General features: G+C 42.2%; 1 protein-coding gene and 1 pseudogene across 6 annotated transcripts in view; one reads left to right on the forward strand and one right to left on the reverse strand.

The window, feature by feature from the left end:
* Window positions 1-23,892, forward strand: part of NUMA1 (nuclear mitotic apparatus protein 1) — a 64,976-nt gene that overhangs the window by 20,167 nt on the left and 20,917 nt on the right. For 2 of the 6 annotated variants that reach the window (XM_011377420.2, XM_023521691.1), the window contains exons 2-3: window positions 15,165-15,238; window positions 18,901-18,986. In XM_011377420.2, the coding sequence (XP_011375722.1) occupies window positions 15,197-15,238; window positions 18,901-18,986 (128 nt within the window). In that variant the 5' untranslated portion in view covers window positions 15,165-15,196. Of the gene's footprint in view, window positions 1-10,058; window positions 10,286-10,609; window positions 10,634-15,164; window positions 15,239-18,900; window positions 18,987-23,543; window positions 23,624-23,892 lie in introns of those variants that run through there. The other 4 variants (XM_011377421.2, XM_011377418.2, XM_023521692.1 and 1 more) reach the window with 4 other exon arrangements.
* LOC111730405 lies at window positions 16,287-16,405 on the reverse strand (annotated as a pseudogene).

Consider the following 23,892-nt stretch of genomic DNA (forward strand, 5'->3'; position numbering starts at 1 on the left):
TTTCTTTTTAAATGCAGTGAGTGTACATAGGGATAATGGCTCTGTTGGTTTATAATGAGTGGCTCATAGTTATCTTGGGTGAGTCTGCTGCAGAGAGCTCCAGCTTTGGAGCCAGAAGGTCAGAGTTGCATTGTGGTCCTGTTGTTTTTCAGTTATGTAATCTTAGGCAAGGTACTTTTCAGAACTTCATTTCTCTTTGATAAAATGAAAACATTAATGTCTACTTCAGAGAGCTGGTATGAACCTGTGAAATACTTTGTTAGATGAAAAACGCTGTCGGTGTGAGAAGCCATACACAAATGGTAGTCGTTTTTGGTGAGGGAGGTAGAATCTCAAGCAGGAGATAACATGAACCTAAAATAAGGAGAGAAAACGGAGAAGATTGTCTGATCCCAAAACCCATTCTCTTAACCATTTGTTTTGCCTCCTTTTTTTTGGTCGACATTGGCGTGGTCATTGGCTCTCTGTTAAATTTTCCCTAAGTGGAAATAATATAAAGGGCCTAAAAGGAATCCCAGAGATCTGGAGTTTCTCCCAAAGTTTCTCACTTCCTCTCTTAATGCTGGCGCCCCCTGGAGCTGTGCAAGGCAGAGGCTTTGGCAAAAGATTAACAAATTTCAATAACAAATAAATACTTCACATCTTTATAGGCCTAATAAACAAGCATGATCCTACCATAGACTCTCTTCTGATTATAGTCACACAGTGCCAAATGTGACCCAAATCTATATCTTTAGCCCCAAGTCATATTTTTTACTAGTTACTGGATTTTCCTAATTATATATATCCAGTAGATACCTCATGTCTAAAACCAAACTCTCAAATTGCTAGTGTAGCGTGATGGTTTAGATGATGGACTTTGGAGTGAGACAGATCTGGGTTTAAATTTTAATTCTGCTACTTATTAGCTTCATGGTGTTGGACAGGTTGCTGGAACATCTTGAAACCTCTTCTGTAAAAGAGGGTATTAATAGTACTTGCTTGATAGGTTAATACTGGTACTTAAGGAATGAAGTTGTTTTGCTTTTTTTTACACACGAGTTTATTTACCCATCAAGCTAGGAAATTTAGAGGTGTTTCTAGAATATTTCTTATAAGTAATTATCAGGGCCTGTCATAAGTAATTCTCAAAGCTGTTGCTTCCTCTGTTTATCATCGCCTTACTTCAGACATATATCACACTGCTTGCTTGGAACAAACAATGGTTTTACACTGCATTCTGCAAAGCTTAATAGAACTACAGAACTGACTTAGGGACCAGATGGAAGCAGAGGTGACAGGGCTCCAAACATTCTTTCTTCAAACCATCTACTTTTACCTTTGTGCTGGGTTCTATATAAAGATTGCATCTGAAGAGGGTTCACTCTTAAAATGTAATTTGAAACCTTTCTGTGTGTCAGTCATTGTTCTAAGTTCTAAGAATTCAATGATGAGCACAGTGTGTTATTGAATGGAACACATGGTAGTAGGAAAAATAAATTAATGAAATACAAAAAGGTGTAATGAGAAACTATGAGTCCTATGACGGAAAGGAATATGGTGCTAATTAGTAGGAACTTGACCTAATCTAGGTGGTAAGGAAGAGTTTACATGAGGAGGTAACATTTGAGCCGAGATATGAAGGATAAATTAGAATTAACTAGGTGAAGAGTTAGGACAAGAAAGGTTCTGGTAGAAGGAAGAGAATGGACAACACTAGACCATATGTGGATATAACTTTCTATTAATGAACTTTCAGCCTCTAATAGCAGCTAGCATTTATCTCTGTACAGGTATTGTGCTAAGCACTTTACACATACCATCTTGTTAATTCCTTGTAATGACTCTCTGAGAAAGTACTATTATTGTTCCCATTTTGCAGATGGGAAAACTGGGAACACAGAGAGGTTAAATAATTTGACCAAGGTTGCACAGCTAGTAAGCTATAGAGCCAGGATTTTAATTGGGCAGTCTAACTCTAGACCCCATGCTCTTAGCCATTATGCTATGTTGCCTTCCTTGTGTTTCTTACTATTCCAGCCTGAACTTTGTATAGACTGGAACATAGATCTTATCTATATTATTCCCCTTTACACCCTCCCCTTAGAAACCCTTTTTTCCGTCACCTACAGGATAAAATCTGAATTCCTTAGCATGATGTAAGTGCCTCACAATTTAGCACTACTTATCCTCAACAACTGCTACACCTTCCTAAAACTACATGCCCACCGCTCAAATGTAATAAGCACTGTCCTTGCATGTGCTGTTCTCTCTGCCTAGAATGCTCTTTCTATTTCTCTTTGGGTGAAACCCTATTCATCTTACTCAAGCTTTAAGTACTCAGCCTAAGTGTTACTTCCTTGGTAAAGTTTTCCTCATCATGCCCTCCTGAGTTAATTAGTTCCTCACAGTACCTCAAAAACAGTAACTTCTCCAGGGTTCCTGTTCGGAAGTCTTTTCACCAAAGCAAGAATCCTGGAGGTCTTTTCCACTCCCCACCTTTCCCACACCCTCGCATCCTAAGAGCTTTGAGTCTGCCTCTGCAATGCCTTTCAGATATACCTTCCTTTTTAGTTCCTACTGCCCCTGTCCTGGCTGCAGCAGTTTTCTCTCTGCCACTACAAATGCCATCTAGCTCTGCGTTCTGTCTCTGGACTCAATGTTGTGCCAGACTCATCTTTTAAAAAAGTGCACACACAAGTATGCCATTCTCCTGCTCAGGATGCTACAGTACTTCCCAGTGCTCTTAAGTAAGTCACTACTGGTCTCCAATAGCTTTTTCAATGTTCTCTCACCTTCCTTTCAACCCAAGTTCGTGTTCTTTGGCCTCATATTAGGATGAATTATAAGTATGTTTGTTTCTCCACAGGGTAATAAGCCTGTCTAATTCATCGGAGTCCCCAACACAGTATCTACAGGTGTTTATTTCCTGTCTATTATTGAATGACCCTGATTAAATTTTATTAGTTCTAAATAAAGAGTAACATACATGTTATTTGTATTGCAAATAGTGTTTTTAAAATAAAAGTTTGGTCCAAAAGGGGGAAAATTTCAGTTGTTAGGAAAATTGCTTGTGAGGAATTTCATACTGCTCAATGATGCCAGATACGTGGAATGTTATTTTAACTAGCACTGTTCAGTTTACTTAGCACCTTTGAAAATGGGAGAAAATGACATTTGCCCTGTTCATTTCATGAGCTGTGGCAGAAACAATTTGAACAAGGAATGTGTAAGTGCTTTATATGCAAAGGACTATACTAATGAGAAGAGTATAGGATATGGCTGAGGTGTGTTGGAGAGAACACTGGATTTAGAAAACTCTGCAACCTTGGCAGTTAACCTTGAGGCAGGTATCTTCTTTTTTCTGAGCCTTAGGTTCCTAGTCTGAAAAATTGTGATAAACATGCTTGCCTCTTGGGATTAATTGAGATGTGAAACATAGCCTTCCTTAAATTCTTGAAATCTATTCAGATGTTAGTGGGTTTTTTTTTTTTTTAATCATAGCCATATTAGACACCATTCCATTTATTTTACTTAATAGTAACATGCTGACAAATTTGGTTCTTGAGTCAATCTAGCATCTTATTTAGAAACCTAACCCCTATTAATATTTGTTTGTTAATTTCTGTCAGTGGCATCCTGGTGTGGTAGAAGAAGTGGATTTGGAACTAGAAAGACAGAGGGGTCTCAGTGATGTATAGGAGGTGGAAATATAGAAGATAAAGCAGAGGTGAGGGGAGGAAGGAGGTGGGGAGGTGGGGAGACATCTTCTGAGTTTCTTAGCTACTTAAAGCCTATTTGAAACAAACCAGATCTGGGGCAAAGCCCCCTGTTCTCCAAGCTTATGATTTAAAATCACAGGTTGTCTCAAATTGGCAGACCTTGCTCAGGCATACAAGTAAGTTGTAAAACTTGTCTCAGGAAGGAGATAGCAAATCTTAAGCAGAGTCATCACATGTGTTCTATCATGGTTGTAGGGTGGGACTGCATGACCGTTAAGGTCTCTTTCAACCTTGAGATTCTGTGATTTGTTGACCAGGTGTAGAAAGCTGCTTTTCTTTAGGCTTTTTAAACCAATATAATTATTATTTGCATTTTATCTGTAGCTTTTATTTATTTATTTTATTTATTAGCTTAAATAACAGAAATTTTATTCTAACAGTTCTGGAGGCAAGAAGTCCAAAGTCAAGATGCCATCAGGACTGATTTATTGAGAAGCCTCTTTTTCTGGCTTATAGAAGGTCACCTTCTCATTTTGCCATAAGGTCACTTTCTCATTTTGTCCTCACATGGCAGTCTTCTCTTTGCATACATGGGGAGAAGGAGGGAGAGATAGCAAGAGATAGAGAGATATCCATGGCTTTTATTTATGAAACCTTCCTTATAAATGTCTTGAGTATAGCACCAATCACCTTTTATTGTACCCCATGTAAATTTGGTACTAGCCAGTTTCCAAGGACCTCCTCCTTTCATCAGGATTAAAGAAGCAGCCACCTGTGCCTCAGTTTGTAGATAAGGCACCATAGGGTAACACAAAGTGCCAGTTTCTAGGAGACGTGCTATTTTTTTTTTTTTTTTTGGAACGCAAACCTGAACTGGTGAAGTTTTGACCAGATTCCGAGGAAATTATTTTATTGCAAGACTTTTGTTGGGAATGGTCTCCTAGAGAAAGATCATGGAGATTTTTTTGGGAGGAGTAAAGAATCAAGAGAAATTTTTGGAAGTACTTTAGGTATTATCTAACCCAATCCTCTTCTTTTACTGAAACCCAAGCTAGGGCAAGTGACTTGCCTAAAGCCACAAATTTAGTAAGCAGTAGAACTTACCTCCAGGGGCTTCTAACACCAAATCTAGTGTTTTCTACCATTAGCAAGGCTGTCTCCAAGAGTTGCAAATCTTTACATTAAATTGTCCCCCTTCAGTTTCTTTTACCTTTCTCATCATCATTTCTGTACTTTTGAGCAAATATTGTGCTAGACATGTTGACTGTAGGGACAGAGCCATATATTCTTCTGTGACAGTGAAACAGGGTAAACTTGTTCTTAGGTTCTCCCTCAAGACCTTCTTGAGGGAGAAGTGAATAGGGCTTTTTGGATGTTATAATGAATCCTCTCTGGGTTTTGATTTGCCCTCTGCTTTTCTCCCCAGGAAGCTGCAGGCTTACCAGCACTGCCTCATTATGTAGTCACTACCCTCTGGAGAGGGAGAATGAGGCCTGATAAATAAGCTCTAGGTCAGGCTTCTGAAACAGTCCTTCCCTCCAGCCACTGGCTTTTCCTCCACGTCTTTCTCCATGTCTTCTCACCCTTGAGATATGTCCAGTACCCCTTCTAGTAGAATACTCTTTTTTCATGCTTGCTGCTTCAGAGGAGTTTTGGTCCTTCAGTGTTTGTGAAACACTTGCATCTTCAGAAAAAATTCTTAGTGGTTACTTTTGAAATTAGAACTGTTTGGTTGTTTTGATTCAAAAGTTGATTTTTATGAAGAGGTAGAGGTACAAAGCTGCTTTGAACCACTGATAATGTGCTAGCTTTTATTCATATATTCAACGATTGTTTTTTAAGAGCAGTAGAGAATAATGTAGAGATCAGATTGACAACTCACTACTTATGTGACTCAATTCCTGAACCTCAGATTTCCTTGTCTTTAAAATAGAAATAAAGCTACCTTGTAGATAGTCCTGAGGATTAGATGAGACTCTGGAGACAGACTCAATTGGGCTCGAATTTTGGCTCCAACACTTACTAGCTGTGTGACCTAAGATAAATTATTTAATCTAATTCTCAGTTTTATTTTCTGTAAAATAGGGATAATCATAGTATTTGGGTTATTGTGTCATCGGGTTATTGTATTAAACAAAATAAAGCATGGTAGTGTTTAGCCTAGTACCTGATGCATACTAAGTGCTTATTAAGTGTTAGCTATTAATTATAACAATAATAGCAACAGGAATAATAATAGTCTTTAGGTGTTTATTAAGCTAAGCAGAAGAAAGCATTGTATAGGGCAGTGGATCCATAAGAGGGTTTTTCCTTCAAACTTTTTTTCCAAGAGGGCATAGGACTGAGAGAGGCTCTCATTGGGCTCTAGCCTACAGCTTCCTGTAGCAAGTTTCCCTTCCAGGCTAGGTAGGCTTAGGTAGGAGGTTCAGAGACTTAAGAGGACAGTGAGAAGACCAGTCCGGCAGGGTGGAGGGTTTGGGTAAGGGCATAAACGACTCCATAAGGTAAAACTGGGGGCCAGGTCATGCAGCACCTTAAATGTCTGGCACATTATTTGTATTAGAACCACCCCACTTCTGGTCCATCTCGGGAATTGGTCTCTCCCAGTCTTTTCTTTAAACTTTATAAAATGGTAATATGCATTAAAAACTATACATTTACATTTTAAACAAGAATAATAAACATCCATGCACCTACTACCCTGCTCAGGAGAGGTACTATTCCCAGACCCTTTGAAACACACTGTGTGCTCCACATCCATCACCAACGCCCTCCAACGTCTATCTGAACACTATCCTGAATTTTGTTAGTCATTTTTCCTTCCCTTCCCTTCTCTTCCCTTCCCTTCCCTTCCTTGCCTCCCTTCCACTCCCCTCCTTTCTTTCCTTCCCTCCCCACCCCTATAAAAAGGGTTTTAGTACTCCTGTCCCAGTCTGGGACAATGAGCCTGGGCTGTAGAATCAGGCAGGAGCCATGTGGCCTGCCTGCTGTCAGGCTAGGCTGGGAGGAGGGGTGTGGAAGTTCTGCTGCTGCCACAGGAGGGGAATGGTTGGCGGCATTGTGGTGGGGGAGGGAGAGGCTGGAGAAACTGGCCTGGCTTCTCGAGCTGTCCCGAAGAGAAGGCACAGAAGCTTGAACCTTGGCAACTTTGGTGCAGAGGTTCCAGAGGAGAATTCAGCCCCTCTGAGGCTGCACAGCTGGAAGCTGTTGCCTTGAGTTTAGAGCCAAGGGGGGCGGGGGGGGGGGTGGAGTGCGGGAAGCCCTCTTGTATTCTTTTGAGAAACAGTATCAATTCTTTCTCGTGGTGGGGAACTTCAGGGCTGACACAATGCCAGATGTGGCCAGGAGGATATTTTAGCAGGCCTTCCTCCTATTTTCACCTCATACATTTTCTGGAGTGTCGATTGCGCCAGTGGTTAAATTATGTTTGCCACTTTGCTTTTTTATAAAAGCTTTGATTTTTGCTTTGCCTTTGCCTTTGCTTTCATGGTGTTTCTTTCTGCGAGTGATACTGTAGAAATAAGCTACAGGGCCTGCGAGAAGATGTGGGGCCATGCAAGGTCTCTGCAGCAATGGGCCTTGGTCTCACCCTCTCCACAGTACCCCCACCACTCACCACAGTCATTCTCTGGTGGACAGAAGATTGAATTTGGAAACCTGCCGTCCAGATGTAGTTCAGTGGAACAGATTCAAGGAACCCTAGTGTGCTAAGTACTATGGGGGATCATAGAGAAGGAGATGGAACTGGTATGCCCTTGAAGAATTTGACAAGACTTCCATGCATATACAGTTAAGGCAGTACAAGTGCCAAATGGAGAATGTAGACACATTTTTCCCATCATGGTTATTAAAAATAAGTTCAAACATGAAAGAAACATATAGTATAGAAAGTCCTCCACAATTTAACTCTTCCCCAAGATAACCACTGTTAATCTGTTAAGAAATATTTGAGGAGTTGAAATTTAGCCAGATTTTAAAGTAAAATTCAAAAATGTAAACTGATGGAAGGAAAGCAAGCATCCTGAGGATCCAATCTCCTGCTCCAGGAAGGAGCACCTCCACTAGCTTCCCCAACAAATGGTGAGCCAACTTCTGTTTGGGACACCCTGGTGACAAGGGGCCAAAATGCCCAACTAGGAAATTAACCTTTGTTAAGCACCATGTTGTACCTTATGTGCTAGCTAATGTGATGGGCACCTTTCAGATGTTACTGAATTAATCCTTATCACAACGTTATAAAATAAATATCTTTATCCTTTTACAAATAGAGATAATGAAGCTCAGAGATTACCTGCCAGGGTCACATAGCAGCAAATGGTATAAAGTTCTGTCATTAACTAGTTGTGTGATCTTGGGTGAATTATTTCATCTCTGTGGCTGTTTCCTCATCTATAAAGTTGAATGACAATATAGTACCTACTTCACTAAGGGAGTTTTTCAGACTAATGAGTTATACACATTTGGCCAGGGCCTAGCACATGGTATCCACTCAGGAAGCATTAGTTACTGTTTATTTTACCTGTTTTCTCTCTTGTTCTCACATGATCCATATCATCTCCCCACTTAATTCTGTATGTGGCCTTCCTGTCCTCCTAGCCATCCCTCACACTTTCTTCTCCTTTACAGTTTCTCCATCTGCTTCCAGTCATTCTCTTCTCTTCATCTTGTCTCCACAGTGTCTCTCATTCCCCTTCTTACCATTCTCTCTTACCTTATCATTCTTCATGACCTCACTATCTGTCTCCTATCTGTTGTAGCAGCCTTCTGACCCTCCTCCCTGCTGCTCATCTCATTCATTTACATACCAGAATAATTTCTTAAAGTACAGTTCTCATTGTACCACATCTCTGTGTTAAAAACAAAAAAACAAAATAAACATTTAAACATTTAAATTTTTGTTTGATTTCTTGGCTTAAAGTTCAAGATTCTCCAATTCTGACCCCAACTCGCTCTTCAAGTTTGTTCCCCCACTACTTCCACACCTTCTCTCTGCTTTCCCTTCTTCCCCACTCCTCTCCATTTCCACCGAAAATCCTACCTGTGTGTTTTAAGATCCAAATTAAAATATCACTCTGTTTTCTGAGTTCTTCCCTACTTTCACCTGGTTAGAATTTTTATATCTTTTTGTGGGAGTTAGCACATAGTGTCTTAAAATATAATTTTCGAGGCACATTTCATATGTCCTGTGGAATTATAACCTATCTCAGTGTAGATGCTGGGTTTAATTCATCTCTGTATATTCTACAATGTCTAATTACAGTGCCTTGCACATAGTAGGTGCTTAATGCATGTTTGTGGTGCAAGAGAAAGATGAGGGGGTTCCTGGTAACTGGTGGATTTGTCTCGTCTTGCCGATGGTCACTGTTCAGTTGGTGGAAACGTTGCGGTTTTGTTCTAAGAGCCAGACATCTCTTCTCTTTGGCTATGTAGAAGAGGCAGAGCCTGTTGGCTCTGCTGATGGGTCCCAGTGCCTGTGTCTGTTAAGGGGCTGCAGCCAGTGCCTGCCTTACTAGGTCCCGTGCCTTGGCCCCTCGGCCCCTCCCCACAAGTGCTCAGCGGAACAGGGGATTAGGTTCTGGCAGCACAGCTGGGATTTTGGCGGCCATTCCACAGTCGACAATAGCACGCAGCCACCCAGACAGGACAGCCCAGGCCTGCACTCCAGGGCCACAGTTTGCCTGGGCTTCTTGTTTGGGTGGCCGAGGGGGAGGAGTGCAACATCCTGGCCTTGCCACGCAGAAGGTACGGGCTAGAGAGAGTCCCTCGGGGAATGTGCTTGGGGGTGGCCATGTCCCAGGGCAGGCAGCACCCACAAGAGGAGGCAGGCGCTTTGTGTGTGAGCTGCATGTGTATGTTTAAAGACATTGCCCGCCCTGGAGCCGGCAGGAAGCTGCCCCCGTTTAAAAGGGCCTGCGTCTGGCTCGTCTGGCTCACTCTCCAAAGCCTCTGTTCCCGGGTCTTTCTCCCTGCCCTGCTTGCCGCCAGGCTGGGGCTGATCTAAACAGGGCAGCCCGTGGCCTGCCCTTCCGTTGCTTGCCAGAGAGATGGACTGGCTGTCACTGCAGTCTTAAGAGGCAAAGGGGGAGTGTCCGGGTGGTATCAGGTTTGTCAGGCAGGCCGCTGTGAGTGTGTTTTGTGTGTTTATGTCACAGTTTGCCTTGGCTCTTGCCACTGTTGCAGTTCAGTGTTTTTGTCTGCTGGCTGGTGTCCCCCCACCCCGCTGCATGCGTCCCATTCTCTTGTTTGTGCGCCAAGCCTTCGCTGCCCCTCCTCTCCAGTGTGCCCCTCCCTCCTTGCCCCTGACTGCTACCCCTCCCCCCTTGCTGAGAGTTCCCTGCTTCCCTGTGGCTCCCAGATCGCGGAAGCTTGCTGTGCCTTTAAAGAAAGCAGACTCCTGGCTGTGACGCACTTCTGGCTGTCAGCCAGGAAGATCGCTCCTGCCAGGCTGACTGAGAAGAAAACCAACAACTTTTCTTTTGTGTGTGGGGTTACTTTCCACTAGCCCCCCCTTCCTCCTCTCCTTTCAAGATTTAAATGCTAATGGCGGATTAAAACCTGTAAATACGTTTGGCTTTAGGAATCTGGTAAGGCCCTCCTGCACTGAGACTTTCTCTCCTCACTCTTTCTTGGGGGTTTTTGTTCGAACATGGACGTGGGGGTGCGGTGCAGTCTCCCCCATCACCTCCCTTTCCTGCGCCATCCTTAAAGGGGAGGGAGAAGAGAGGGAGAGCAAGTAAACACTCAGAAGCAGGCGTTGGGAGCAGAGCTTGCCAACATCCGGGAGTTGGCGCCTTTCAGAGCACAGGGTTGCTTTCTTTCCCCCTCGCGTAGATGTCAGCGCGTTTTTGTTCAGAGGAGGAAAGCGTGTGCGCCTGCACGTTGAGCTGTAGAGACAGCTCAGGAGAGCTTCTCCATTCCCAAGTGAGGCCTAGGTGTGTACGCAGTGATGGGGAGTGAAAAAGATTTATTTTTCAGCTGGTAGGGACCAGGGTGTGTGAATATAGTAGTGGGGGCAGGTGCTGATGAACTGCTGGAGTGGGCGCGGGTGTGTGCGTGCTGTGCAGTATATGTATATGGCTGTAGGCCCAGGCCTGGTTCGATTGCATCCCTTTCGACCACATACTTTCCTGATCCGGACCCTACAGAGCTTGGGGGAGGGCAGATATCAGCAAGCCGCTTTTGAAGAAGCAAGGGCAATCTTGGTTTCCCTTGCAGTGTCTCCCTGTTCCTCACCAGGGCCTCGGGGACTCTGGGGACTCTGGGGACTCTGGGCTACACAGAGCGGGTGGTCTGTGTGAAGAGGGGGAGGCCTGAGCCCAGAGCATACATCCAGCAAGCTGGTTACCCTGATCTCAGGAGTACAGAGAAACCTTTTGGACTTGGACGAGGCAGCCTACTCAGGACTCCCCAGGAATTAAAAAGGATTGTGTTTTTCCCTCCTTGGCTTCCCTTGCAGCTGCTGGTCCTTGGGCCTTTTGCCATCTCCAAGCCAGCAAGCTGTTTGCTCTTCTGTTCTTTATGATAAATTAGCCTATGGCCACATAGCTTGGCTTTTTCTGGGCCTTTCTGGTATAAACTACCAGGTGAGGTGTGGGCACTTGATTGCCTGTGCCACCCAACTTATCCCTCCCAGAGTCAGAATCAGAGGAGTTCTAAGATCAGGGTGTCCACTCTTTAGATGTGGGCATCTCTCAGATGGTGGGAGTATCTCTTTTAGAAAGGTGTACAGAGCATGGAATTACTATGGCTGCAAGCGGCAGGCTGTCAGGGTAAGTGGTGGTAAATCTTGCCACTAAGCATGGGTACACAGGTGGTATAGCCATTTCCCTTATGAGCTGTGAGCCTTTGGAACCTTGAGATAGAGAGGGGACGGGCCTTGAGGAAGGACCCCTTTGATTTGGGAGTTTATGTGGGCTTTGGGCCCTGGAATTCTGGAAGTGGGAATTAGCATCTAAGAGAATGAGGGTTCAGCGGAGGCATGAACTGAGCGATCAGTACAGTTTTGCAGCTTTCTGGGACCAAAGGTCACTTTGGTGTTATCTGGAGGCAGGGCTAGTGTTCAGGCAGGCAGTTAATGCTAAGAGGCGGTCTCAAAAGGAGCTGGCATCCAGGCTGGGGGCGGGGTAAGGAGAGCAGTGCTGCTACAACTCAGACCCTCTGGCCTTTGGCCTATCACTTGATCAACTCTTAAAACTGAAGCTTTTCCAGAACAGACCCCAGAGCTCAGCAACCTGACCCCTCTTGGTCCTTGTATCTGAGCAGGTGGTTTGCATTAGCTTCAGCCCTGGTAGGAAACAGTGGCTGGGTTTTAACTCTTTAAGACCCAGAGAGGGTGCATGCCAAGTGGCTGTGTGTCTCTTGCCATTTTTCTTGTCCTGGTATTTCTTTGGAAACATAGAGAGGTTACTGTAAATGTGAGAATTGGTCCTGATGGTGAAAGAGTTACATTATGTCAGTTTTGAAAATGTAAAGGAGATGCAAGGCCTTTATTTTATCAGGCAGCTGCTTCTGTGTCTTGGTTCCTTCTTGAGCCCAGGGGAAAGAGTGGGCACTTTATTAGATATCTGAAGCCTCTTTTGGATTCTGGGGCTCTTTGCAAAGGATCAGGTAGGTGAGAACTCTGAAGGTGCCCTCAGAAGGCCTGCATTTTGGGTTTTCTTTTTTTGTTTGTTGATTGGGGGTTGCAAGGGATGCTTGATTGTGTTGGGGTGGATCTCAGGGGATCTTTCTGTGAAATGGTTCCAGGCTACAATCGTAGGGATCTGTTTTTCCACCGCCATCACCCAGTCTTCTGGGTGGGGCCTGCCTCAGATTTCAGGGGGAGGGTGGGGAGGATGGTGCTCTGGCTGGGAGCCCTTGGGTTCCAAGCCAAGGCCTGCTTAAAGCTGTAGTCCCAGTGCTAAGGACTAGCTGTGCCTCTGGCTTCAATCATTCTTTACCCAGAGAAGAGTGACTGGATGGGCTGTCCTGAAGGCTCTCACCTCAATGTCTTGTCTCTGAGAAAGTGCCCCTTTATGGGCTTCGAGCTGACAAGGTCCTTCTTGAGTTCCTCGTGTGGTTGAGTATTGGATTCCTCTTGTTTCTGTGCCTGGGAAGCATATAAGAAGGCATTTGGCCTTGACACCAATTTTCATGAGCAGTGGAACTAGTTTTAGATAGGCTCCCCTGGGAGGACATAGGTTGTATGCTTTGCCTCTGAGATGAAGGAAAGAGGATGGTTAAACCTCAGGTCATTTTTAGCAGCACAGCTGTGGACTCTCTCAGAGGGGGTAAGATCTACCTCCGGTTGCAAATAAAATTTCTGACTGAAGTTTTGGGCCTCATCAAAAGGTCGGCAAGTCTAGAGGCAGCAGTGAGGATGAGGGGGAGGTAATCTGGGCGTCATTTCCCTTGTTCCTGAATAGCTCATACTTTTTTTTTTTTTAAAGGTTCAGTCAAGCATTTGGCCATTTCAACCTTTACCACAAGGGCCAGGCGTGGTCCCTGTAACTTTAGGCTAGCTAACTACCAGAAAAGCCTTTTTTCAGTGCAGTAATTGAGGCCATCTGCCTTCATCTTTGCCTGGCCCTAGGGAGCTAGGCAGTTAATACATACAGGTAGGCCATCCTGGGTGAAAATCATCCAGGACTGAGGAGTACATAGGCCCCTTAGCTTCTCTGCCCCCCTGAGATCTCCCTTAACCCCTTCACTTGCTATTGCCAAAGCCCAGGTGAATTGACTCATTTCCAAGACAGACATTGGTATGTCATGTTGGGTTTTTGTAGGGTCAGGAAACAATTATAATTAGCATTCAGTTATATTTAGTATTTAATTATTTTCTTCTATTATTTAATGCTTCATGTATGTTTTATTTCACTGCTTACCCTGCTATAAGCCCCTCGAAGGCAGGGACCATGTCATTGTCTCCCATTTCAAGTAATTTTCTTATATACTCTCATCTAGCTTCCAGCACAGGGTGAACACATGTAAGGAGTAAGAAAATAACCTTTATGATTGGTTGATAAACAGGGTACGCTTGCATAGAAAGGACTAAGAGATTTATATCTTTTTTCCCTACTAGACAATGAGCACCATATGGATAAAAATGGTGCTTTCTTATCCTTAACACTTTGCATATAGAAGGTGCTTAGAAAATGTTGGTTCTGCAGAACTCACACCTTGAAGATGCTGCTATGTGTGGAGTGTTAAAGGCTATGTGGCTCTTAGCACTTATGTTCTTAGTGTTAAAGGCTATGTGGCTCTTAGCACTTATGTTCTTCCTTGTAGAATACTAACAAACTGAGCACCTGTAGCAGGAGATGGGGGGTGGGGCTGATTGCTCCCATGGAGATTTGTGGGAATTGTGGGGGCTGCTAGGAGGTGTTGGGGAATATTTAGTCATCAGGTCTGTGGTCTCTTGGGCAGGTAGGCAGGCAGATGGCCACTTTCCAGTGGGTTGGGAAATTGGGGGTAATACCAGGATAGATACCTAATCTTTTATTAAATGTCCCATGGGCTAGCTGCCAGAATTGGATTTGGCTTCACCAGATCCCCCATTTGAACCTTGTCTTTGATGTTTCTGTGGGGAATTTAAAAATCTAGAATTTGGAGAGGTTTTGGATTTGGTTAGGATTTGTTTATTATTGTTAGGTAAAATTTGGGTACTTGCAGAAAGAGCCAGAAACCAACCTTTCTGCTTAAGAATGGTGATTATTTATTGCAGCAGTCCCCAACATTTTTGGCACCAGAAACCAGTCCTCCTAGGAGAATCTAATGCCTGACGATCTGAGGTGAAGCTGAGGCGGTGATGCTAGCACTGGGGAGTGGCTGCAAATACAGATGAAGCTTCTCTTGCTCTCCCGCTGCTCACCTCCTGCTATACAGCCCAGTTCCTGACAGGCCACTGACTGGTACTAGACCATGGCCTGGGGTTGAAGACTCCTGATTTATTGAATCCTTGCCATGTGGCAGGCACTGTGTTATTTGCTTTATCTTGAAGTATCACAATATCCCAGAGAAATGTTTGCAGATCCCATTTTGCAGATGAGGAAACAGACTAACAGAGGTTATGCTATTTGTCCAAGGTCACAAGATCATGGTAATAGGGAAGCGGCATTCAGACAGAGATCTGTATGGAAAACCTTGATTATTCTGTCTTAAAGACATCAGGTCCCACAGAGCAGGGTTGAAGGCCAGCTTTGAATGTTGTATTTTCTATAGAGCAGAAAGGTTGTGTGTAGAACTTGTGGACATTAAATTAAATGCAAGATTCTTTATTGTCAGCTTTGCAACAATAAGTTTTATAGTAATTTTGATGTCTACTCTAAGCTCTCTAAATAGTCCCATGGTGCCTTGGTGGATTAAGTGCCAAGTGAAGAGTGATTTATTTAAGCATTCAGAGCTGCTAGTAAATGGAACTGTTGCCTGCCTCCTTCATGATGGATATCTGATATAATTAACTGCTCTTCTTCTGTTGGGTCCCAGGTGCATTGGGGTGACAGTCTGGTATCACCAAGATGACGCTCCATGCTACCCGGGCGGCTACACTCCTCTCTTGGGTGAGTGGTCTTCCTTTTCTTTGCTCCCCTTCTCCAGGAAGCTTGAGAGTGTGGGAGAGGACATTTTTAGGAGCCACAGCTGTGTAGTTTTCTAATCTCTAGACGAAAGAAATATGGTTTTCCTTTGCCTTTCCCCTTAGTTTTTGACTTTTATTATTTCTAATGATATTGCTGCTGATAGTGATCATGACTGCTTGTGCAGGTTAGAAGAGGCTTCTCTAAGGTATGTATTCCCTTTTGGTCATAGGAAGGGTTGCTGCAGTGTGGCATGGAAACCCACCCTCATTTGTTTCCTGTATATTTTTCGGACTAAAAGGGTTGATGCTGAACTTTACTGACTGACATACAGGGACTTTGGTCTTCAAAGGCCTTTAATTGTAGGGCAGGTTCTCTTCCTTCTCTTTACTGTGTTTTGTCTGCTTCCATTATTCGTCTGTTGCCTTCTTGATTATTCACCAAAATCCTTTTGCTAGGTATTTTTATATATTTTTTGCCCGAGACAGTAGCAAATGAAAAAAATAATACTGAGCCTTGGGAATTTAAAGTAGCAGAGAAATAAAAAAGGCCATGAAATGTAGTGATGACAAGCATGGACCTTGGAGCCAGACAGCCTGACTTAGAATCATTGTTCTGGCCTGTGTGACCCAGGGCAAGTTACTTCACTTCTCAGCACCTCATTTTAAAAATGGAAATGATGACGATGATGGACGTAGTCACGGGATTACTATGAATATATTGAGATAATGTATGTAAAATACATTTAGCGCACACATGCAAAACCAACACAATATCTGAATAAATAATTTTTGATACTTAAAATATTGCTTGGGCATGCTATTTGGTACAAGGTATTTTAGTAGTCACCCTGACTACTGATCAATTAGCCAATTAAAGAACCAATTTTTTAAAAAAAATTATAGAATATTTTAAAGGAAACAAACTTAATTTCCAGATAGGGTAGATTTAATAAAACATTGTCTTTAAGCACTACCAAATCTCTGGTCAGGAAATTTGTGTTTAATGTACCAAATATGCATTCTTTTTTTAAAGCCTGCAGCACCCGGTATTCCTTGGTGGTCTCCCATCCAAGTACTAGCCAGGCCTGACCCTGCTTAGCTTCCGAGATCAGACGAGATTGGGCATGTTCAGGGTGGCATGGCCATAGATGCAAATATGCATTCTTAATATTCAGTTTCTGAAAGAGATGCCAAGTTTAGTTGTATAATTTTAAGTGGATAGTTTTATATTTATATTTTATATATTTTATATTTACATTACATTTTAGTGTTTTATGTCTACATTGGAAACATTGTGTCTCCCTTCTTCTCTCATCTCCCAAAAAAGGTTGGTGAACTATGTCTGTAGTTCAATAGATTAAGTGAATATTGGGGGATCCTTTAGCCACATCGTTTTAAGTTAATCAGTTAATCTCTTTGTTTAGGCTTATTTATATGATGACTACTACCATTACAAAGAACATACACAAGACTAGTTTTATGTAACAACAGATGCTTGTATACTTTTCTCAAAAATCATGATGAACATGCATTAAAATATTTAAAAAGTTACATAGAATTTTTCAATTTAAACAAAAATTAGGCAGCTAAAGTGGATTTTATGACACTGTAGCAACACTCATGAAATAATGCTTATGTAGTGAGAAGTGGTTTAGAACACACACGTGATAATTACATCTGTGGTTAAAAAAAAATGACCCAGGAAAAAAGACTAGAAAGAAATAATCAAAATACTTAAAAGGCTTGTATTAAAATTCTAGAATGAGTGGAGTTTTTCGGTTTTCCACATTTTCAGTAATCTATAATATAAAAATAAATTTATATTTTATTTTACTTAACGTGTAGCTTGAAATAATTTTGTACCAAGCAATTATAATGAATAATTTTGTACCAAGCAATTATAATAAATAGGGAACTTTAAGATTCAACAACCTTAAACACCAAAAGCCTGACAGGCAGTTCTTGGTTTCTGCTGTGAGCTTGGCCCTCACTTGCATGTTTTCTGCCCTGACTAGAGATGAAAGAGCTTCTCCACTTCAGCTTTCCAGGATTTCTCATTTGAGAGCAAAATAATGCACAGGAAGAAAACACATTTTTATATCCATGAAAAAACCATTGCTGGATTATTGGTATTCCAATTAAGATTCCTTAAGTGACTTTAAATCAGCTAACTGATGTGATTTTTTTCAGTCTCGTTAGTGAACAAGCTTTCATAGCCCTTGAATATTTTACCTAGATTGAAGATATTGCAGGGAGATCAGTTTTAAATGCTTAAGTCTTGGCAATCTCTTCATTTTTAGGCAGTAGAAGGGATCTTGGCCTGTAGTATTCACAATCTTCCTAGAAAATTTACCTGCTAACTACATTAAACTTTTCTCAAAAGATGGTATTAATATATTGTCTTTAAGACTTCAGTGAAAGATCATATTTTATATTCCACTTTTTTTAACCTATTTTAATTTAGATCCATCTAGAAGTTGTTTTTAATATAAAAGTATTTAACTGAAATAAATATTATTTATGTTGCTGAATCATTGATTTCTTTTTAAATCCCCTTCTCCACTGCATTCAGCTAATTTAACTGCTAAGAAGTAGAAGTCTTGCTGGATCTACTTCATTATTTTAATTTCATTAATCATAATAGTGCTTTGCATTTAGTGCTTTTACTTTGTGTTGTTACATCCATAATCCCATTTGATTGATTGATTAGGCAAACCCTTCCTAAGGTAAACTTCAGCCTGGTGAACTTGGTGCCTGTGAAATTCTTGAGGATTTCCTGTAGAAGTTGACCATATATGCTTGTTGAAAAACCTGTGTACCTGATTCATTTACATGCGACTGCTGGTGAATTTTCTAGTGGTAAAGACTGATTTAGATGGATACCTGCCTGAAGGCAAAGAGAATAGGGGATTGAATCAGAATTGATGAGTTTTTCTTTGTGGTTTCCATTTCTTCTTTCCCTTCCTCACTTTTTCTTTCATTATCTTGTTTTCCCATCATTTTTCCCTCTTTCCTCAGCCAAAGTTTTATGTCTGGAAAGAATTTAAAAAATGCATTAATAAAAAGATTTTATATCTGTGTGGGAGTATATAAAATATATGTGATATTTAATATAAGTTTCAAATAGATATTTCAAAATTCAAGAGACACAAAGGGCTGTAATGTAAAAATTTGAACCATGAAGGATTATAACATAAGCATTCAAGAGATACAAAGGGCTATAATTTAAAAAGCCTTTCTTTTTGCCACCTCTGACTCCCAGCCATCAAGTTCCTCTCTCTAGAGGCAATGGTGGTACTAGTTTCTTGTGTATTCCTTCCAGAACCATTTATTATCTAACTGTATTTGAAGTATACCCCTAGTGTTAGAACATCCTAGGAGAATTTAAGATCTTATTTAGTTGAAGCCAAAGGAAAGACTTTGATGGTAGCATTCAGGTGGCTGGCTGTCACTGGATGAGTGGGTGCAACAGCATTCCTTTGCCGAAATTAAAAATTCTAGAGTCATCTGTTTCTTCATAGCTATAGCCTACAACTGTAGGTAGTCATAATTAGGAGAGAATTGTCAACATCTGAGGAAAGGAATGAACCCCGGTGCTTCTGGCGCTTATGATGTTTTCACCAGGCTCTTTGCTTTGTCTCTCAGGTGAATGGCCTGCATGTGGCTGACCCTGTGGAGGCCTTGCTGCAGCTCCAGGACTGTAGTGTCTTCATCAAGATCATTGACAGCATGTGAGTACGCCACATGCCTCTCCCGCCTTTCAAGTGAAGTTACATGCTGGGGTAGGGGCTATGTTTGCTCCCTTGCCTTGGAGACTGCTGTGGGCAGAGTTGGTGTGGCATAAGCCAGTGTGGGGCCCAGAGGCAAGAACACATTGACCTCATCCTCCAGTCACTGTGTATGGCAGAGATTTCGCTCTTGACCCACCTTAAGGCTTCCTTACTCTTGCACAGAAAAGCCTCCAAGTCTCCATGCTCTCACAGTTTTCCAAAAGCCTGCTCTGCAGCTCCTTGTCCTCTTATCTCAATGGGAGTCTTGTACAACCCTTTTGTGGCTTGTGTTTATCTGACAAGCCTTTTTTGCAACCTGCAGGGCCAGGAAGAAGAAAGGGGAAGCTCTTAAATGTAAGGGAAATAAGCAACACCTAGAAATCTCATCTCTAACTTGTTAGCACAGCACAGATATGCCCTTCTCTAAATGTTACAGCATTTCTGTTTTTTTTCCCTGCCTCATTAACTTGCTTTGTGAAGTTGATTAGCATTTGATAAGCTGCTTGTTGTCATGTAGCCAGGGTTCTAAGTTTGGGCCCTTTATTTTCATGTCTGTGTCTTTAGCACTTGTTTCCTTTGAACATTACAGTTATCAGGGGAGTCAGTGGACTGGGGCCTCTTCCTACTATCTCTCTGGAACCAGGCAAAGATAGATCAAGCTAACCTACAGTTATCAAGCTCACATATTTCATCCTTTTTCCTATATCATTAACTTACATGAATTATGGAGGACAAAACTGACCTCTCACTTCTTAGTGTTATGAGCAAAAGTAGAGGCCAGCCATAATATAAGGACTTGGAGCTATAGTGATGGAGAAGAAAGCACAGTAGACTGTGAGTCCCTAGGCCAAGGATAGGTAGGCCTATCCTTGTGTTGAGGGTGTTTGCATGGCAGATAGGAACTGGCATCAGGAATTCAGCAACTCTGAAGCAATTTGGCCATCTGTTCATAGACAACAGCTCACTGACAGGGAAAAAAAGGTAGAATTGAGCTTGTCAAAGGCAGGAACTGGGTCTGATTCATCTTGGGTCCTTTGCACCTGGCTTAGAACAGTACATTGATTTTAATTAATGTTTGTTGGGTGAGTAAAGAAGTGAACGAAAATGTAGTTGATATTTTCCATCAGCAAAGCCTAGTAGAACAGGTAAGTTTGCTAGAGTAGTTTTTAAAAATCTTTTGAATGTATCTTTTGAAATGTGTATTGGTAGGAAGATATCTTTTAGGATTTCTTAGAAGTCTCTATGCCTCTAACCAATACCTGCCTTAGCGCCTCTGAAAGAAGTCAGTATTTTTATTTTGGTATAGACACTACCATTTTCTCTCCCAATAACCCAAGCAGGACCTTTCAACATCATCTTGAATTCCTCCCTCTCCTTGGCACTGATTTCTTATCAGTCACCATCTTTCGGTTTGTCCTTTAGAAGACTTCTCACATCCCTTCCTCTGCTTGATTCTGGATGCCGGGCCCTTGTGAGTTCATTCCTTTCTAATTTGCCCTTTTTCGAGGGCATTCCTATACATGGGATCTTAGGAACCTTCCTCTAATCCTGCTTTCATTCCGAGGCTCCACAGCTGGCGAGCCTCATTGGTTGTTGCTAGGAAGTTGATTTCTAAAATCTTCAGCCTTGGTATTTAAGAGCTTTTGTCATCCATCTCCTCCCGCCAGTCTTGTTTCCTACTCCTTCCCCAGCCCCCTCTCCCCCTCCTTTTTTGGATCCTATAGAGTTTCCTAAACTCTAGATTTTAATTGCATCATTACAGTGCTGCTTTACCTGTTCTCTTCCCCTTTGTTGCCTATAAACTGGTAGTTAGATCTAAGTTTGATTAGCTTAAGTTTTGGGTTTGTTTTTGTTATTGTTTTTTATGGCTACTTCATTGGTGAAGTTGTGTACCATCTATAAATCAGCATTTTGCAACTTTAATGAAAATTATTTTGCAAACCCTAATGCAATGATAAATCTAGGCAACCAACATCAATAGCTGATAAAACCATTAGGCTGGCAATACCTAACCCACTTTTTAATTTTAACTTCACTAAAAGAGAGGCAGCCCAGTATGATACGCCTCGTGTTGTAACATATAATTGGGTACAGCATGCCTTTTTTTGGCTTAAAACTAGATAGATCCAGGGAGCTTTTGCTTTTGAGAAGATAAGTTTCCTTGGCCTGATGACAAGAGCAGTAGATGTGTCCAGGGGTAAGGATGTATGCCTTCGTTTAAGTTTTAATGTGGTGAGGAATTTTAGTAGGGAGGTCAAAAGTTCAAGATGCCCACTTTCCATGTTATCTTCTAGGGTGTCGCCTGAGCCTTAGAGTGGGTGGTGGTGGGGCAGGGTTGGGGCGGGGGGCAGTATTTTAGAGGGAGGGGCTATCAAAATCCCAGGTTAACTTTACTCTGTCTCAGGTCCAAGACAATCCAGACCAACTTCCTTTGAGAAAACAGGCATTTTTGGTGAATATGTTCTGCCTGTTGAATTTCTGATGCGGCTACTGTTGCCAACCTAAATGATGCCTAGTTCTCAGGGGAAGGAAGTGGAAGATGGCAGGGTTGGTGGCAAATAGAATCTGTGGGAATTGAACAAGGCTTGTTCCTTGGCTACTTGGCCTTCTCCTTGGGAAAATTCACTGGAGTCCACCTCTGACAAGTTTCTCTTTCTATTCGTTTGTGTGTGAATAGCCTGAAGCAAAAAAGGCTATATACCATTTCTTCGATATCATGAGGCTTGAATAGCAAAATTTAGTGGAGGCATTTTGCGAGAAAACCTAAAGCCTTGACATCTGTTTTATTGACATTGACTTCTATTCTTTCCAATAAAAAGCATCCCTCATCTATACTCAGCTCATATGTATTGAATACCTGCTATATTCCTAGCTTTCAGCTCGCACAGTTAGAGTGGTCAGTTGTAAGTGATGTAGTTGTATCCATGGGTGCTGTAGGAATTCCTGAGAGGGAGGATGGAGGTGTGACTAGCAGTGGTTCTGGATGGCTTCCTGCCTAAGATAAGACTTGAGCGTAGTCTTAAAGCTTGGGCTGGATTTCTCCAGGACCAGCATTTTCCAAAGCATCTTCCATGCAACTTTACTTATCAGTGGGAAAGAAGAAGGTACTGTGATTAAATATGTATAGAAAATAATGCATTTTATATCACTCTTCTTCAGAAAATGTCCAGTTTGGTTTAACATAGTATTTCTCAAACATTTAACCAGTGAACGAACCCTCTTTATTTTTATCTAGTGGAGTACACTTAGGTAAATTACTGCTCTACACTAAGGCTAGGAGTCGGAACATTCCAGATTGCGAGAATATAAGGGAGAGGGCTCTTTCAGGAGTCTGAGGAGAATAGCATATCCTGAAGACTTTGTAGTCATAGATCAGCTACCCAGGGTGCTTCTTGGAGCAGGGTCTCACTTAGAAGAAGCCTTTGTAATCCACTGTGAGATTGGGAGATTGAAGGAGCTACTCATAGTCTTGACTTGGATGCTTCTTGTGCTTTGCAGGATGTCTGGCACTGGAAGGTTCTAGGGCCTGCCCTGCCCTCCACAAAGTTGGTTGAAAACTTCTGAGAAACAGGAAGCCCTTTAATCAATATCTCCAGCTGTAGCTTAGATAGAGAAATCAGCTTCTAATTTGAAGTGAAGATATTCATTCACCTCTTAAAATGAAACTGCAGTTAGCCTGAACCCCCAGGAGCCACGGGCCTGGGCCGTGTGAGAGCTCCCCCTGCTGCCTCCCTGCCCTCATTGCTCTCTGCACTTTGCTTGTCCTTCCAGTTAAACACAATGATAGCCACAGATCAAAAGTGACTGTCCCTTGGCCTGGCCTCTGGGAGGCTTTAGTCACCTCGGCCTTAGCCTAGTGTGTGTTGAACTTTGTTCTGTCACTTTAGAGCCTTGTTTCCTCTTGTTCTTTTAGTTCTTGGATGTGTTTTTTCCTTTTCATCATCTCTCTTACTCTAGCCACATTTCCCAGGCATCCTGAACTTTTATACCTGAGCCGCTCAGATTATTGAAACCTAGCTTCCCATTTATCTGCACTGCCTCCATCTCCTCTTGGCCTCCTTTTCACAGAGCTTTTTTTATATAGTCATGTGCTACATAATGATATTTTGGTCAAAGACAGACCTCATCTACAACGGCGGGCCCATGAGATTATGATGGACCTGAAAATTCCTATTGCCTAGTGACATTGTAGTGTCATAGTTAATGCGTTACTCGTGTTTGTGGTGATGCTAGTGTAAAGAAACCAGCACTGCCAGTCATATAAAAGTATAGCACACGCAACTATGTTTAGTACATAATACTTGATAATGATAATAAATGACTATGTTACTGGTTTATGTATTTACTGTATTATACTTTTAGAGTGTACTCTTTCTACTTAATATAAAAAAAGATTTGTTGTAAAATAGTATGCCATGTTATGCTGTCAGCACCCTTATACATCTTGTGTTCACTATGTCTCTTGAATGCATCATTTTCCTTTTTGCTTGATTTATAATCTCATGTTGTTCTGCATAGTAACATGCTGTACAGGCTTGTAGCCTAGGAGCAGTGGGCTGTACCATACAGCCCAGGTGTGCTGTACCATCTAGGTTTGTGTAAGTACATTCTACAATGTTTGCACAATGACTAAATTGCCTAATGATGCATTTCTTAGAATGTATCCCCGTTGTTAAGTGGTACATGGCTGTATTCACAAATGGGATGGCAGAGTGCTGTCTTTTCCAGAAGGACCTCATGCTTGAAGTCCCCACTTCTCACCTACCTCACAGTTCCTTCTGAAAAAATGGTATCTTGGTATCTTCTCCCTTGCTTCCAGCATCTGGTCTGGTTCTCTCCCAGATCCAGTGCAGACCAAGCCTAAAGA

This window comes from Pteropus vampyrus, unplaced genomic scaffold (assembly GCF_000151845.1).
Source record: "Pteropus vampyrus isolate Shadow unplaced genomic scaffold, Pvam_2.0 Scaffold311, whole genome shotgun sequence".
Taxonomy (NCBI): domain Eukaryota; kingdom Metazoa; phylum Chordata; class Mammalia; order Chiroptera; family Pteropodidae; genus Pteropus; species Pteropus vampyrus.